Genomic DNA, 12,534 nt, shown 5'->3' on the forward strand with positions numbered 1-12,534 from the left:
ACATTTGTGGTGAAAGCACAATAAACTTGGTAAATATAATATAAAAAGCATTGTATCAGTGTGTACAGTACCTCTATCGCTGAGAAAAGTAATCATCTATAAGAGCCTTATCATGAATTGCCTAAAAATATTTAGTTTTGTTGGGGTGGGATGGGAGGCAGGACTTTCTCATTAAATACAGAAGCAAGATTTGACAAAAACTAACCAGAGAGTGTACTCTGTACAATTTTCAATTGCTTTTTAAAGGAAGGTGAAATTGCAACTGGAATTGGCTCTTGAAATTGATCAAGAGTTCAGGCTGACTTCCATGCTCTTTGGGAAGGAACTTAGAGAAACATGTATGAGGAGGTTCTGCCTATAGTTAAGCCTATTTCCTGGCTTTTTAATATATGGATCAGATATTTACTACTATTCTGGAAGCGTTGCATCTGAGAAAGAACCAAACCATGTCATCTAAATGTACCTCACTCCATTGTAGATAGTTGGAAGCTGAATTATGATTTTCCCAAAGTTAAACAGCTAATTTTCAGTGCTCTTGGGGCTAAAATGCATTTCTCTCTCCCAAGCCAGCAGTCCTCCGCTGTGCCCCTCTGCAAGGCCATTTCCCCCGTTATAAATGAAGACGCCTGCAGCCTAATGCAAGACAGCAGGGTGTGATTCAATACAACCATGGGTTTTGGTCAGCGTGTCATGGCTTTTCAGCATTTCCTGTTTATCTAAGATTAAAATGTTACAGATAGTACTTCTGCATAATGATGTGATAACACATGGAATTTTGAATTGTAGTTCAAGGTATTTTAATTTAAAAAAAGGTTTTCCTTTGTTAAACAAATAGTACATGTTGGTTGTAAAAAAAAAAAAATTAGAAATTGAGTGCAGTTTTTCTAAAATCTCTACAATTTTGGGGGTCATTTAGTTTCTGAGGCTCCCAGCCTCTTAGCCTTCCCTTTCTAAGCTTTCAAGAGATGGTGGCAGTTGGAAGAGTGTTTTGTCTGCGAAGGCAGTTGCTAACGGAGCATCGACAGCCACCCTATGCCATGGGTATAAATCAGACCTGAACATTGTTAGTCCAAAGTCCAAGTTAGTACATATGTCAGTGTTAAATGGTAATAAATGTTTAGATGACACTTCTGCAAAGTCACATTTGAGCTCATTTAGTCCTGGTTTTCCCCGGTCCCAGAAACTCACAAACACGGGTTTGTACACTGTTATGTAGTAGTTTAAGCAGTTTGGTCTTATACCTGAAGTTCTTGCCTTGGAGCCTTGACGTTTGTTGCAGGCTTGCGCCATCTGCCTTGGATGATAAGGCATTTTGGAGGCCACTGATATTCAGCAGCAGTGTTGTCAGGACATGAAACAGCAGGGTGTTGTGGGCCAACAGCGAAATACATGGCTTAAGCTTTTCCAGCTGCATCTTCTGGCCAGATATTTGTTCTGTTGACTTCAGAGCAGGGTCCTCATGTTGCTCGCTGGACTCTTTAGTGTACCAGCCATGCTCACGGCAGAGTTCACTGCCAGAGACACATACGTTGACACTACGAGCCCAGTGCTGCATGCAGTCACTGTTCAGCAAGACTAGTCCTCAACCAGATTTGCCACAGGGATTAGGGCAACTCTAATGACATCTGTTGTGTTTTCTCATAGCCAAAAAAATCTAGGGTTGACATTTTTTAAAAATTTGAACTCCACAGATGTAGGGAATTCTTGAATTGTTTAGCGAGACCTTGAAAATATATTCTTCAAAGTAAGAAGGAAAAGAATAAAGATGGTTGATGAAAAACCACAAAAGATGAGAGGGAGGCAGCACTAGGCCTGGGGTCACTTGGCTACCTGCTAGCTAGTAAATGACCTTGGGCAAGTCTCTGAATCCTCTGAGCTTCAGTTTCTGTGTCCATGAAATGAGAAGCTGGATGAGGGAGCTCTGCAGTCCTCTTCAGTGCCATCATTTGACGCATTTGTACTTGAGGGCAGTAATTGGGTGAGTTAAATTCAGAATCCATGCATCAGAAGAATAAGATCTTCTTATTCTTCATCAGGGTAGCATTAGCCAGGTTAACTGGGTTAGCATTTGCTCAGTTTCTAACACAGAAAAAGAAAATATTTTATTTCGTGTTACCAGCACTTAGTTTGTAAAGCGGTGTTTTGTACCTTCTGTTATTTGTCTTGAGGTTTTTGATAATGTGTGGAGCACTTGCTAATGAGCAGGCATTTTGTAGATGCTTAGTATATTTCATCTCCTTTAATCCTCAGAAGAGCAAATCAATGAAGTAGCTGTTATTCTCGTTTAAAAAGTAGTGGGAACTAGGGCTCACACGGGTAGTGGTGTTAAACCTGAGGGCTTCAAATCCTGCCTCCAGCACTTGCTGCCTCTGTGGCCCTGGGCGAAATAATGAACCTGCTCAGCCTCTGTCTCCTCCTGAATAAAAGGGTGGGGGGGAGTGTGTATTCCCACTGGGGTGGTGGGCAGGGAGAACAGTCTTGTGAGACGTGCACGCTGACTTATCAGCGTCTGTAGGACTAAGAACAACTCTATGCCAATAAACTTTACTCAGATGAAATGGACAAACTTCTTGAAAGATGTAATTTATCAAAACTGAAATGAGAAGAAAAAGATCTGAATGGCCCTGTATCTGTTAAAGAGATCAAATTTGTATTGAAAATCTTTTACACAAAACTCTAGACCCAAGTAGCTCCCCTGGATTCTGTCAAACATTCAAGGCCCCTAATGGATACGTGCCTAGTCCCAGAAAAAACATGTAATTAACAACAGCAAGCTCTGCGGTGGGTGCGGTGGAGAAGGGCGAGGGGCCAGGCCTGCTTTGGGACGTTGGGGGAGCAACTCAGCCCCCACCCCCTCGTGCCTTAGTCTTCTCATCCAAAACCACATCTCAGAGCATCGTTAAGATTAAAAGTTACTAAATATAAAGTACTTAAGACATATGGTATTTGTTTATTGTTATCATCATAAAGAAGATGAGTTTATCAGCTCTGCACAGGTCTGTGTATTGGCTTTTACTTAGCTGTGTACCCTCCCTGCTTTGTAATAAACACACATTCTAGATCTGAGACGTGATGCAGAATGGACTTTGAGGCAGACATTACCGCTGTGTCTAAGTAGGATTTAGGGGTTTTAGGTGGGTGCAAGGTTGTCCGTTTTAATCCTTTTCAGAATGGTCAGTTTCACATTTTCCTTAACTGATTTTCCTCCCAGTTGGTAATTTAGGTATAATTCTTCTTAATGCAGCTTTAGGCGGAATAAGATTGGTGGGAAACATAGCTATCTTTATGTATTTGAGGAGATGCCATCTGAAAAGGGTAGGTTTACTCTGTTCAGCTCCAGGAAGCAGAAACATGACTAATGCTGGAAGCTACCTGAAGGAGGTTTAGCTGTAAATAAGAAGGAACTATCCTTGGAGAACCTCTCCTAGTTTAGATGAAGAAATTTTGTTGAGCTCTAGCCATGCCAGGTGCTGGAAATTTTAACACATACCTCCTGCCCTTGAGATGTTGATGGTTTAATAGAACAGTCAGGGAGGATAGAATTGGATAGGTATGGGATATATTTTAGCAGTAGAGCCAACAGGACCCATTGGGGGTGAAGGGGTAAGAGAAACAAGGATACATCCTAGGTGTTCAGCTTTTTCCAAGATAAGGAAAAGGGGTAGGGCGGGAACAGTGACTTGAATTTGGACCCATTGAGCTGGCTGTAATTGCTCGACATCTCAGTGGTAAGGGTAAGCAGGCAGCCATGTTGTGAACTAGAGGACATGTAGCCATAGCGTTCACTAACGTGCACTTCAACGGTCTATTCTAGCATCTGAAAATGATTTGCTGAACAAGCGCCTAAAGTTGGATTATGAAGAAATCACTCCTTGTCTTAAAGAAGTGACTACAGTGTGGGAAAAGATGCTTGGCACTCCAGGAAGAGCAAAAATTAAGTTTGACATGGAAAAAGTGCATTCGGCAGTCGGGCAAGGTAAGCTTTACTGGACATCGGTCCAGCCAGCGTCACCTCTCCCCAATCATCAATGAGAAGTGTGGAATAAAAAAAACTTAACGTCCAATTTTAGTGGTCATCTTGCTCCTATTTATCAGGTCTTCATCTAATCTGTTTCCAGATGTCTTAATTAATTGTTTCATGATTCCTCTTGATTAAATTAATTAAAATGCCCAGAAGAACAGGAAACAGGGAGAGGATAGAGGAAAAGCCAAGGGCTTAGTTGCCTACAGACTAGGTCATGATATGATGATATACTCTGAGTTAAATAGTAAACTGAAGACTGACTGCGTGGCTTCTCTCTGGTCACTGGTGGGAGACAGCACAGAGTGTCGGGCACAGACTTCAGACAAGTAGTCCTGGGTTGGGATCCCAGCTCCACCAGTTACTTTGCAGTGTGAAGTGAGGCAAACGACTTAACCTCTCTGAGCCTCACTGTCCACAGGTGTAAGATGTGGGTGATGACAGGGGTGGTGGTTGTGAGTAAATGAGCTGATACCTGGGGGCACACTGCACGTGTCTGCTGTACTGAAAGGCCTTGGAGAGTGGGCAGTATTGCTGTTTTCTTTAGCGTGGTCTGCTGACCGTGTGCCAGTCTGAAGTGTTAGTGATCCAAGATAAATACAGAACTTGAGACTAAGCATTTAGAAAGGGTCTAAGCAATTTGACAGAGTTATCCTAATAAAAAAAAATGTGGACTTGTATTTTGTCAGTATTTTTTCTCATTCATTTTTCTACTAATTCAGTTTTACTGTACTTTGTAAAAGAATCAGTCTACAGTGATTGGACAATTTAAAAGAAAAAACGTCCTTCATCACAGATAGTTTGAGAAGTACCATTTCAGAGTTTAACTTTGTTTTACCTGAACACTAATAATCATCAACCATTTCTTTTAAAATGTATGTTAGTGTCTGTGGGCAAGATTGGAAGCTTTCTGAGTCTAATTCTAGTGCTACTGAGTTCTGGTCCATCTAGGCATGAATAACCAGGTGTTTAGAATAAGGTTTGCAAATATGTGTAAATGTTATGGTTTTCTTCTGACTCAGCTGTTCAGTGGATGAAGTTCCACATGCATTATTTATCTCTAAGAGAAAATAGAGCAAAGCAGTTTTTTCTACTATAGTCTATTAGGTATTATTTAACCTTGTTCTGAGTTTTGACAGCATCAAGTTTAGTAACAATATGTAGTTATTGCTTTTTGTGACTTTCTCCTTTCTATGGATAAGGAAACTTGGGCTAGAGAAGTTGAGTAATGGGCCCAGGGCCACAGAGCTGGTCTCATACCCCCGTCTGCTGGAGTTCTGGCCACCACAGGGCACTACCTCTGGTTGAACCGTGCCTTAGCAGTGCTGTTCTCAGTGACCAGAAATGTGGTTGGTGGTGAGGACACAGGTTCTGAATCAGCCAGCAGCTCCCAGTGTGACCTTTGTTTTTAATCACAAAATCTAAGCTTTTGCTTAAACATCAGAATATGTGATACTGTCCAGTGATACAGCGTATATCCTTCTCCTCATCTTTCTGGGCTATGGCCTCCTGGCTGGTAGAATGAGAGGTGTGGACCAAGCAGGGGATCTCAGAGCTCTCTTCCAGTTCCCGCATTCTTTGCATCTATAGTGGTTGCTGGAGGCTCACCATTGCACCAAAGGGCCCCAAATTGCTGTTTTGAAAAAGTTTGCTCTTTGCCTTTTCACTGTTAACTAGATGTTGGTCTTCAGGAAGGTAAATTGCATGGGTCTGTGACAGCCATTCCAAATGTTTGAGCTTCTTGGAAGCCTGGCACCTGGGTATATTGGTTTTCATCCTGCATTTTATGAAGGGGTCTAATAGAAATACTCTGGGCATCTGGAACCTGTATGGTGAAGAGGGGCTAGATGATTGGACAGTTTATATACTGCAGTGAGCCATGGCCAACCTGGGGTTTCCTCATGTATCCCCCAACATTGCCACATCTCTTTCTGCTGCAGGATCTTTATCGAAGGAGCTTTGTCAATGATTCAGCTGGTTTCAGCACATGATTTAAGGACTCCAAACAAATGACCATAGTATATCTCATAGCTTCGAATTAAGATGAGATTAAATCAGAACCACACCTTCGACCTTTCAGGCAGAGGCCAAGTCACTTCCAAGCCCTTGAAAGAGAAGATAGTTCCTGTGTGGGTAATGAGGCCTCTCTTTTTAATGACCTCAAGACCCTAAGTGATAGAAATAAAGGGATTTATAAACTTTCCAAGTTAAAATTGGATCAGAGTGGCAGGGTTAGGGTGTCAACTTGGAAGAAGGAACAATAATTCTATGGAATTTTAAATAACTCAGAGTTTAGTTTGGGTTTTAATGATTTCTCTGAAGATATCAAGGTAATACTTTATGAACTGGAGAGTACTTTTCTAGGATTGGGATTGCAAAGAGGTCACCTGAGCAGTTGGCAGTATGGGCGAGATGCATACACTGCTTGCCTTTGACCCAGCGATGCCATGTATAGCAACCTGTTCTAGAAATCAGTCAAAAATGTACTGCCGTAAGAAGAATGCTTATTGTGGCATTGTTTAATAGCCAAAAAACAGGGCAGAACCAAAAAACACCAACCGTGTAACCATCCCATATCATATTCCTTGAAAATGACATAGTAGATCTGTATTTACTCTGTAAAAGATGTCTGAGATAAGTTGTTAAATGGAAAAAAAAAATACAGCATGATCTCATGTGCGGTTGTATATTTCTGTGTGTGTATATGTAGAAAACATCTATGATGTGTTCGCAGATACCCGGGTAATGGACAGGCTGGCTGTACATCCCAGTTGACCTGGCATAGCCCTGGTTTACGACTCTTGGCCTAGTAAAATAATTAATAGCTTTCCTCCCTTTTGCTTTCAGAAGCTTCCTGCTTTTAGATGGTGAATTATATGTTCACTCTAGTTATGAGTGGTTTTTCTCTTTTTGCATATTCAGAAGTTTTTTTTTTTCCACTTAAATAGTGAGCATATATTACTTTTAAAGTCAGTAAAAATAAGAAGGTATTTTATATTTGGGGATGGGAGATGGGGATGGCCTCCTGTCCACCCAGAACTCTGCCTACAGGCCCTGGGTGGACTCCACTGTCAGGTTTCTCTCTTGGGTTAGGAGTGGAAGCAAAAACCGACGATGGGGAAGGGTGTTCCAGGTCATTCTTAGCAAAAACATTGCCTCCAATCTGCATGACCCTTTGTTTCTTTTTATTTTTTATTTTTTATTTTATTTATTTTTTCCCCCAAAGCCCCAGTAGATAGTTGTATGTCATAGCTGCACATCCTTCAAGTTGCTGTATGTGGGACGTGGCCTCAGCATGGCCAGAGAAGTGGTGCGTCGGTGTGCGCCTGGGATCGGAACCCGGGCCGCCAGTAGCGGAGCACGCGCACTTAACCGCTCAGCCACGGGGCCGGCCCAGACCCTTTGTTTCTAAATCACAAAATCTAAGCTTTTGCTTAAGCATCAGAATATGTGGTACTGTCCAGTGACGCAGCCAATATCCTTCTCCTCCAGCAAATAAAGGTCTGATAAGATAATGGGAATGGTTTAGTAATAAAAGGAAATTGGTCATTTCATAATTTGGGAAAATTTCCCAGTTTGAACAAAATATTTTGTGAAAAGCCCCGCTATAAATCACTTAACATACTGACTGTTTTTCAGGCCACATTTACTTCTAATATGGTTTGAAGTAGTAAGGGCTTGCGCGTGCGTGTGTATGTACATACACACAAACCTAAGCTATATGTCTGAGCAGGAATAGTAGAGAGGGAGAGAAGGAATAGAATAATATAAAAAAGCAGATATCAGAATGTATTCGTTGCTGCTGTAACAAATTATCACAAAATTGGTGGCTAAAACAACAGATTTTTCTTTCACGGTTCTGGAGGCCAGAAGTCTGAAGTCAAGGTGTTGGCAGGGCTGTGTCGGCGTCTGCCAGCTTCTGGGGGCTGTCAGCACTCCTTGACTTGTGGCTGCATCACTCCATTCTCTGCCTCAGTAGTCACATTGCCTTCTCCTTTCTGTGCCTCTTATAAAGACACTTATTTGTCATTGGATAGAGGGCCCACCTGGATAATCCAGGATGATCATCTCATTTTAAGATCTTAATTGTATCTACAAAGACCTTTTTTCCAAAGAGGTTAACATTCACAGGTTCTGGGGATTAGGGTGTGGATATATCTTTTTGGGGACCACCATTGAACCCATGACACAGGGTCATCAGATTAATGCTGAGATAAACATGCAGAGAAGGTTAGGATATGGTCACAGTTATGTGTGGCCTGGTGTTTCTCCCACAGGCTAACTTTTTTTTTTTTTCCCAACAACTGTATGTTTAAGGGAAAAACCAAGTTACTTACTACACCTTAAGTATTTCCAAGAAATGGCTGAGTGATTGTTTCTAAATAGTTTCTTGTGGATCTGGTAATAAATGAAATTGACTACTATATGGTTCAAATCCACAAATGATTATTTTATTATTAATTGCCAGGTAGGGACATAAAATATTTTTCTCCAGTGCCCATCTGAGTAGCAGCTTGTCTGACGGCTCTGACAGGGAGGACATCAAGAGGAAACGACAGGCAGTTTCCCTGCACCGCTGCCACTGACAGCCGACGATCTCTGGCAAGGGCCCTGGTCTCACTGGTGTCTCTTTCCTCATCTTTACCATGAGGATAATCATGTTTCCCTTAGTGGGTTGTGAGAGTGACGTAAAGTGCTTAGAATGGTGACAGTGCCTAGTCACTTCTTGGTGAATGTTAGCTGCTGCTGCTGTCTTGCCAGAGTAGAAACTCCTCTCAAAGACGGCCTATAGGAAGCTAGAAAGACAGTCTTCCTGGGCAGGCCTTTTGAGTGGCAGGGAAGTGTACAAAGTGTTTTTCTGAATATAAAGAAAGATTAATCCGTAATCCGGAGGTTCCTTTTCTCTCAAGAGAACTCCTGTCAGAGATGAGAAAGATTTGGTGTCTTATTCTGCAGTTTTCTTTTGCTCCCCATTTCTGCATTTGAGCCTTATAACAGCTGAATGATGAACCAAAGAATTTTAAATCAAAACCGTCATTTTTTATAATGAGGTTTGCCCGAAATAACATCATTGACTTTAAGAGAACTTTTCTTAGTTTTAGACATTTTTTTTTTTTTGGTGAGGAAGGTCAGCCCTGAGCTAACATCTGTGCCAATCCTCCTCTTTTTGCTGAGGGAGACTGGCCCAGAGCTAACATCCGTGCCGATCTTCCTCCACTTTATATGGGACGCTGCCACACATGGCCTGAGAAGCGATGCGTCGGTGCGCGCCCGGGATCCGAACCCCAGGCCGCCAGCAGCGTAGCGCGTGCACCTAACCACTACGCCACGGGGCCGGCCCCTAGACAACATTTTTAATCACTTTGAATATTCAAATTAATCGTATTTAAAGCATTAACGAGGCTCTTGGATAATTTTTCTTGGTTTTAGATCTCCATTGAACACTTACCATGGCATGTCTATGCAGATGGTCCCTTGTCCAACCTCTGGTCCCTTCCTGCAGCTCACCCTTGCAGGAAGGTGTCTAATCAGTATTCCTCAGTCTCAGCTTTGATTTGGCTACTCCCTCCCCAGCTCAAAAACATTTGCGGTTCTCTAGAGCTGCCAACTACAGTGCAGGTTTCTCGCTCTCAATTTTGCTTCTGGTGAAACCCTTCCAGCCTAACTTCCACCTGCTCCTTCCCTGTGCCCGAGGCGACCGAAACACTCACAGCTCCCTCCTTCTGATTTGTCTTCTCTCTTCCATCCCCCACTCTTAAGTCTTGGCACAAGTGAAGGATTCTGTGACACTTGGATCTCCATCCAAACTCACCTCACTTTGATTGTACCCCTGCTATGAGAGGACATTTTGCACTGTAGTCTTATGTGCTTGGTCTTGTTTCCCTAGAACATTATTAATTGGCACCAGATAGGGGCTCATGGCTTTCATCAGTTTATTCCTTGCAGAGTCTGAACATAGTGAATACTTGAAAGGTGAAAGGAAAGTGGGAGGCGGTCCGGGGGGCTGTGGAGGAAGGAAGGAAGCAAGCAAAGAGGACAGAATTTTGGTTGCTTCCTTTCCATTCCTATGCTGTTAATTCATAATGAAACAAGAATTTGGATCAATGGAATGAAACACAACTCATTTATGTTGTTAAGTTGTATTCTGTGCATAAAGTCTCTCTCTGTATTGTCTACTCTCCCCCCCTTGAAGGTGTGCCACGTCATCACCGGGGTGAAATTTGGAAATTCCTAGCAGAGCAATACCACCTCAAACACCAGTTTCCCAGTAAACAGCAGCCAAAGGACACGCCGTACAAAGAACTCTTAAAACAGCTCACCTCCCAGCAGCACGCAATCCTTATCGACCTCGGTGAGTCTGCAGTTGATTTGATGTGAAAGTGGAAGTTTCACTCACCTGAGAAATCGGAAGAGCCTGGCAGGTTATTTAGTGAGTTGCCTTTAGGGTTAGCAATCAAAGTTTACGGCTGAGACTTTCGATTAAAAAGCCCTGGAGTAGTCACAGATGTCTTCCTCAAGTATATAAAACTCTCGCTCTCCGCTGGGCAGCTTGTTGACTCTGCTCAGCATGGGGGGTGGCGGTCATGACGGTGGTTCAGTTCAATAATTCAGATATTGCTAGGAGGTTTTATAGCCAACCCAAGGAACATCCTGGAAAAATAAGTGTCAGAACCGAGGCTTGGTTTAATTACAGGAGCCACTTCCTTAGTCTTTACAGCTTACTAACAAGATTTATTAGAAAAATTGTAAGAAGCAGTTTGTATGTGTGCCAATAGCGCGGCCCCTTGTCTCTTGAACAGCTTTCGAGACACTATGATGGAAACAGTGTATTGGATACATTTGTAGTTGCCGCAGGGAAGCACTTGTGGAATTACGATGTATAAAGAGCTGGGGGCCGGCCCGGTGGCACAAGCGGTTAAGTGCGCGCACTCCACTGCTGGCGGCCCGGGTTCGGATCCCGGGCGTGCACTGACGCACCGCTTGTCAGGCCATGCTGTGGCGGCGTCCCACATAAAGTGGAGGAAGATCGGCATGGATGTTAGCTCAGGGCCAGTCTTCCTCAGCAAAAAGAGGAGGAATGGCAGATGTTAGCTCAGGGCTGATCTTCCTCACAAAAAAAAAAAAAAAAGAGCTTCTGACTTGTCAGTGGCCACACCTGGGGTGGAGGTGGGGTGCATCCTTTGCTGCCTGCTGCCTCTCACAAGGGCCTCCATCTCTGCTGGCGGCAGGGCTCCCGGGGAACCCGCTGGCCCCATGTGGCGGGAGCTAGGCCCTGCTGCTTTTAGAGTACGTGGTCCTGCTGCTAGAACATCCATCCTGGCTGCTGCTGCCACCGCCGGGGCTTCCCTAGAGCCCGGTCTGTGCTTTGGGCCCTGCAGTGGCCTCGCTCTTTGAGGTTCCTGCGGCGCAGCTGCCAGGAGGGAAGGAGGATGTTTCCCAGGACTTGGAGGTGTGAGCTGGGTCAGGCAGTACTGGGTCTTTCCTGTCCAGCTGCATAGCAAGTCATAAGGGTTAATTTCCTAAATGTTGCTCTGTAGGGTCTAAACTGAGATGTCATCTCTGAGAGACTGCCCCTGACCACAGCCTCTTCTCCCCACCCCAGACTGGATTAGGTGCCTCTGCTAAGCCTTTCTGTCCCACCCCGTACTCGCCCCCTATGATACTTACCACATTTATTATTACAATTATTATTATTTAAAGCTAACACTTAACTTTACCTTGGGCCAAATGTTGTATAAAGTTACTTAAACTACTTTCTTTAATCCTCACGACACGGTCAAGTAGATATTGTTCTATCCCTGTTTAGAGTTGAGAAGAATTGAAACACAGGTTAAGTAACTTGCTCAAAGTAACACAGCCAGTGTGCTGCTGAGCAGTGTGAATCGAGCCTGTGCTCTTTACCCGTCCCGCCCCCCCACAACTGTCCTCAGTTATGTGGCAGTGCCTTTCCATTGCCTTTTTCCCCTGTAGGATGCAGCCCTCTGTGGGCTGGACTGGAAAGTTTTACCATTGTACCCCCAGCTCCTAGGACAGAGCCTGTCACATAGTAGATGCTCAGTAAACCTCTGGAGATTTTGGGTATGAGGCGCTGCACTCACACCCCAAGCTCTTGTGACCCTCACAACAGCCCTGGGAAATAGGCCCTGTATCCTCTTTAAGAAATGAGGAAACTGAGGCACAGGGAGGTCAAGTGTTGACCACACTCACACAGTTGACCCACTGTGGCTCTGTGCTACAACAAGGCCACTCTGTCCCTGAGGCCCTCTGAGCCCAGGAGCCCCACGTGTTCCTCCGGACATGTCTGGCTGGGTGAAGGGGATGCTGACAGGCCGTGATTACACTTGGGGACAGTGTGAGACATGGGGCTGGAGCCCGTTTGGCCCACTGACCCCGAGGAGAGCAGTTTTGTGAATTGGCAGTAGCTGTGTTTGCTAATGTGATGAGTAACAGAAAAAATGACATCATGTTCCTATCATGTGAAATGAAGTGAAAAATAAATTTCGAGTAGGAGG

The 12,534-nt window shown here is 43.8% G+C and overlaps 1 protein-coding gene across 6 annotated transcripts in view; it reads left to right on the forward strand.

Moving 5' to 3' along the window:
- Positions 1-12,534, forward strand: part of TBC1D1 (TBC1 domain family member 1) — a 221,123-nt gene that overhangs the window by 178,745 nt on the left and 29,844 nt on the right. For all 6 annotated transcript variants that reach the window (XM_058546873.1, XM_058546871.1, XM_058546872.1 and 3 more), the window contains 2 exons: positions 3,815-3,976; positions 10,215-10,373. In XM_058546873.1, the coding sequence (XP_058402856.1) occupies positions 3,815-3,976; positions 10,215-10,373 (321 nt within the window). The remainder of the gene's footprint in view (positions 1-3,814; positions 3,977-10,214; positions 10,374-12,534) is intronic.

The sequence above is a fragment of the Diceros bicornis genome, chromosome 8, assembly GCF_020826845.1.
Source record: "Diceros bicornis minor isolate mBicDic1 chromosome 8, mDicBic1.mat.cur, whole genome shotgun sequence".
Lineage (NCBI taxonomy): Eukaryota > Metazoa > Chordata > Mammalia > Perissodactyla > Rhinocerotidae > Diceros > Diceros bicornis.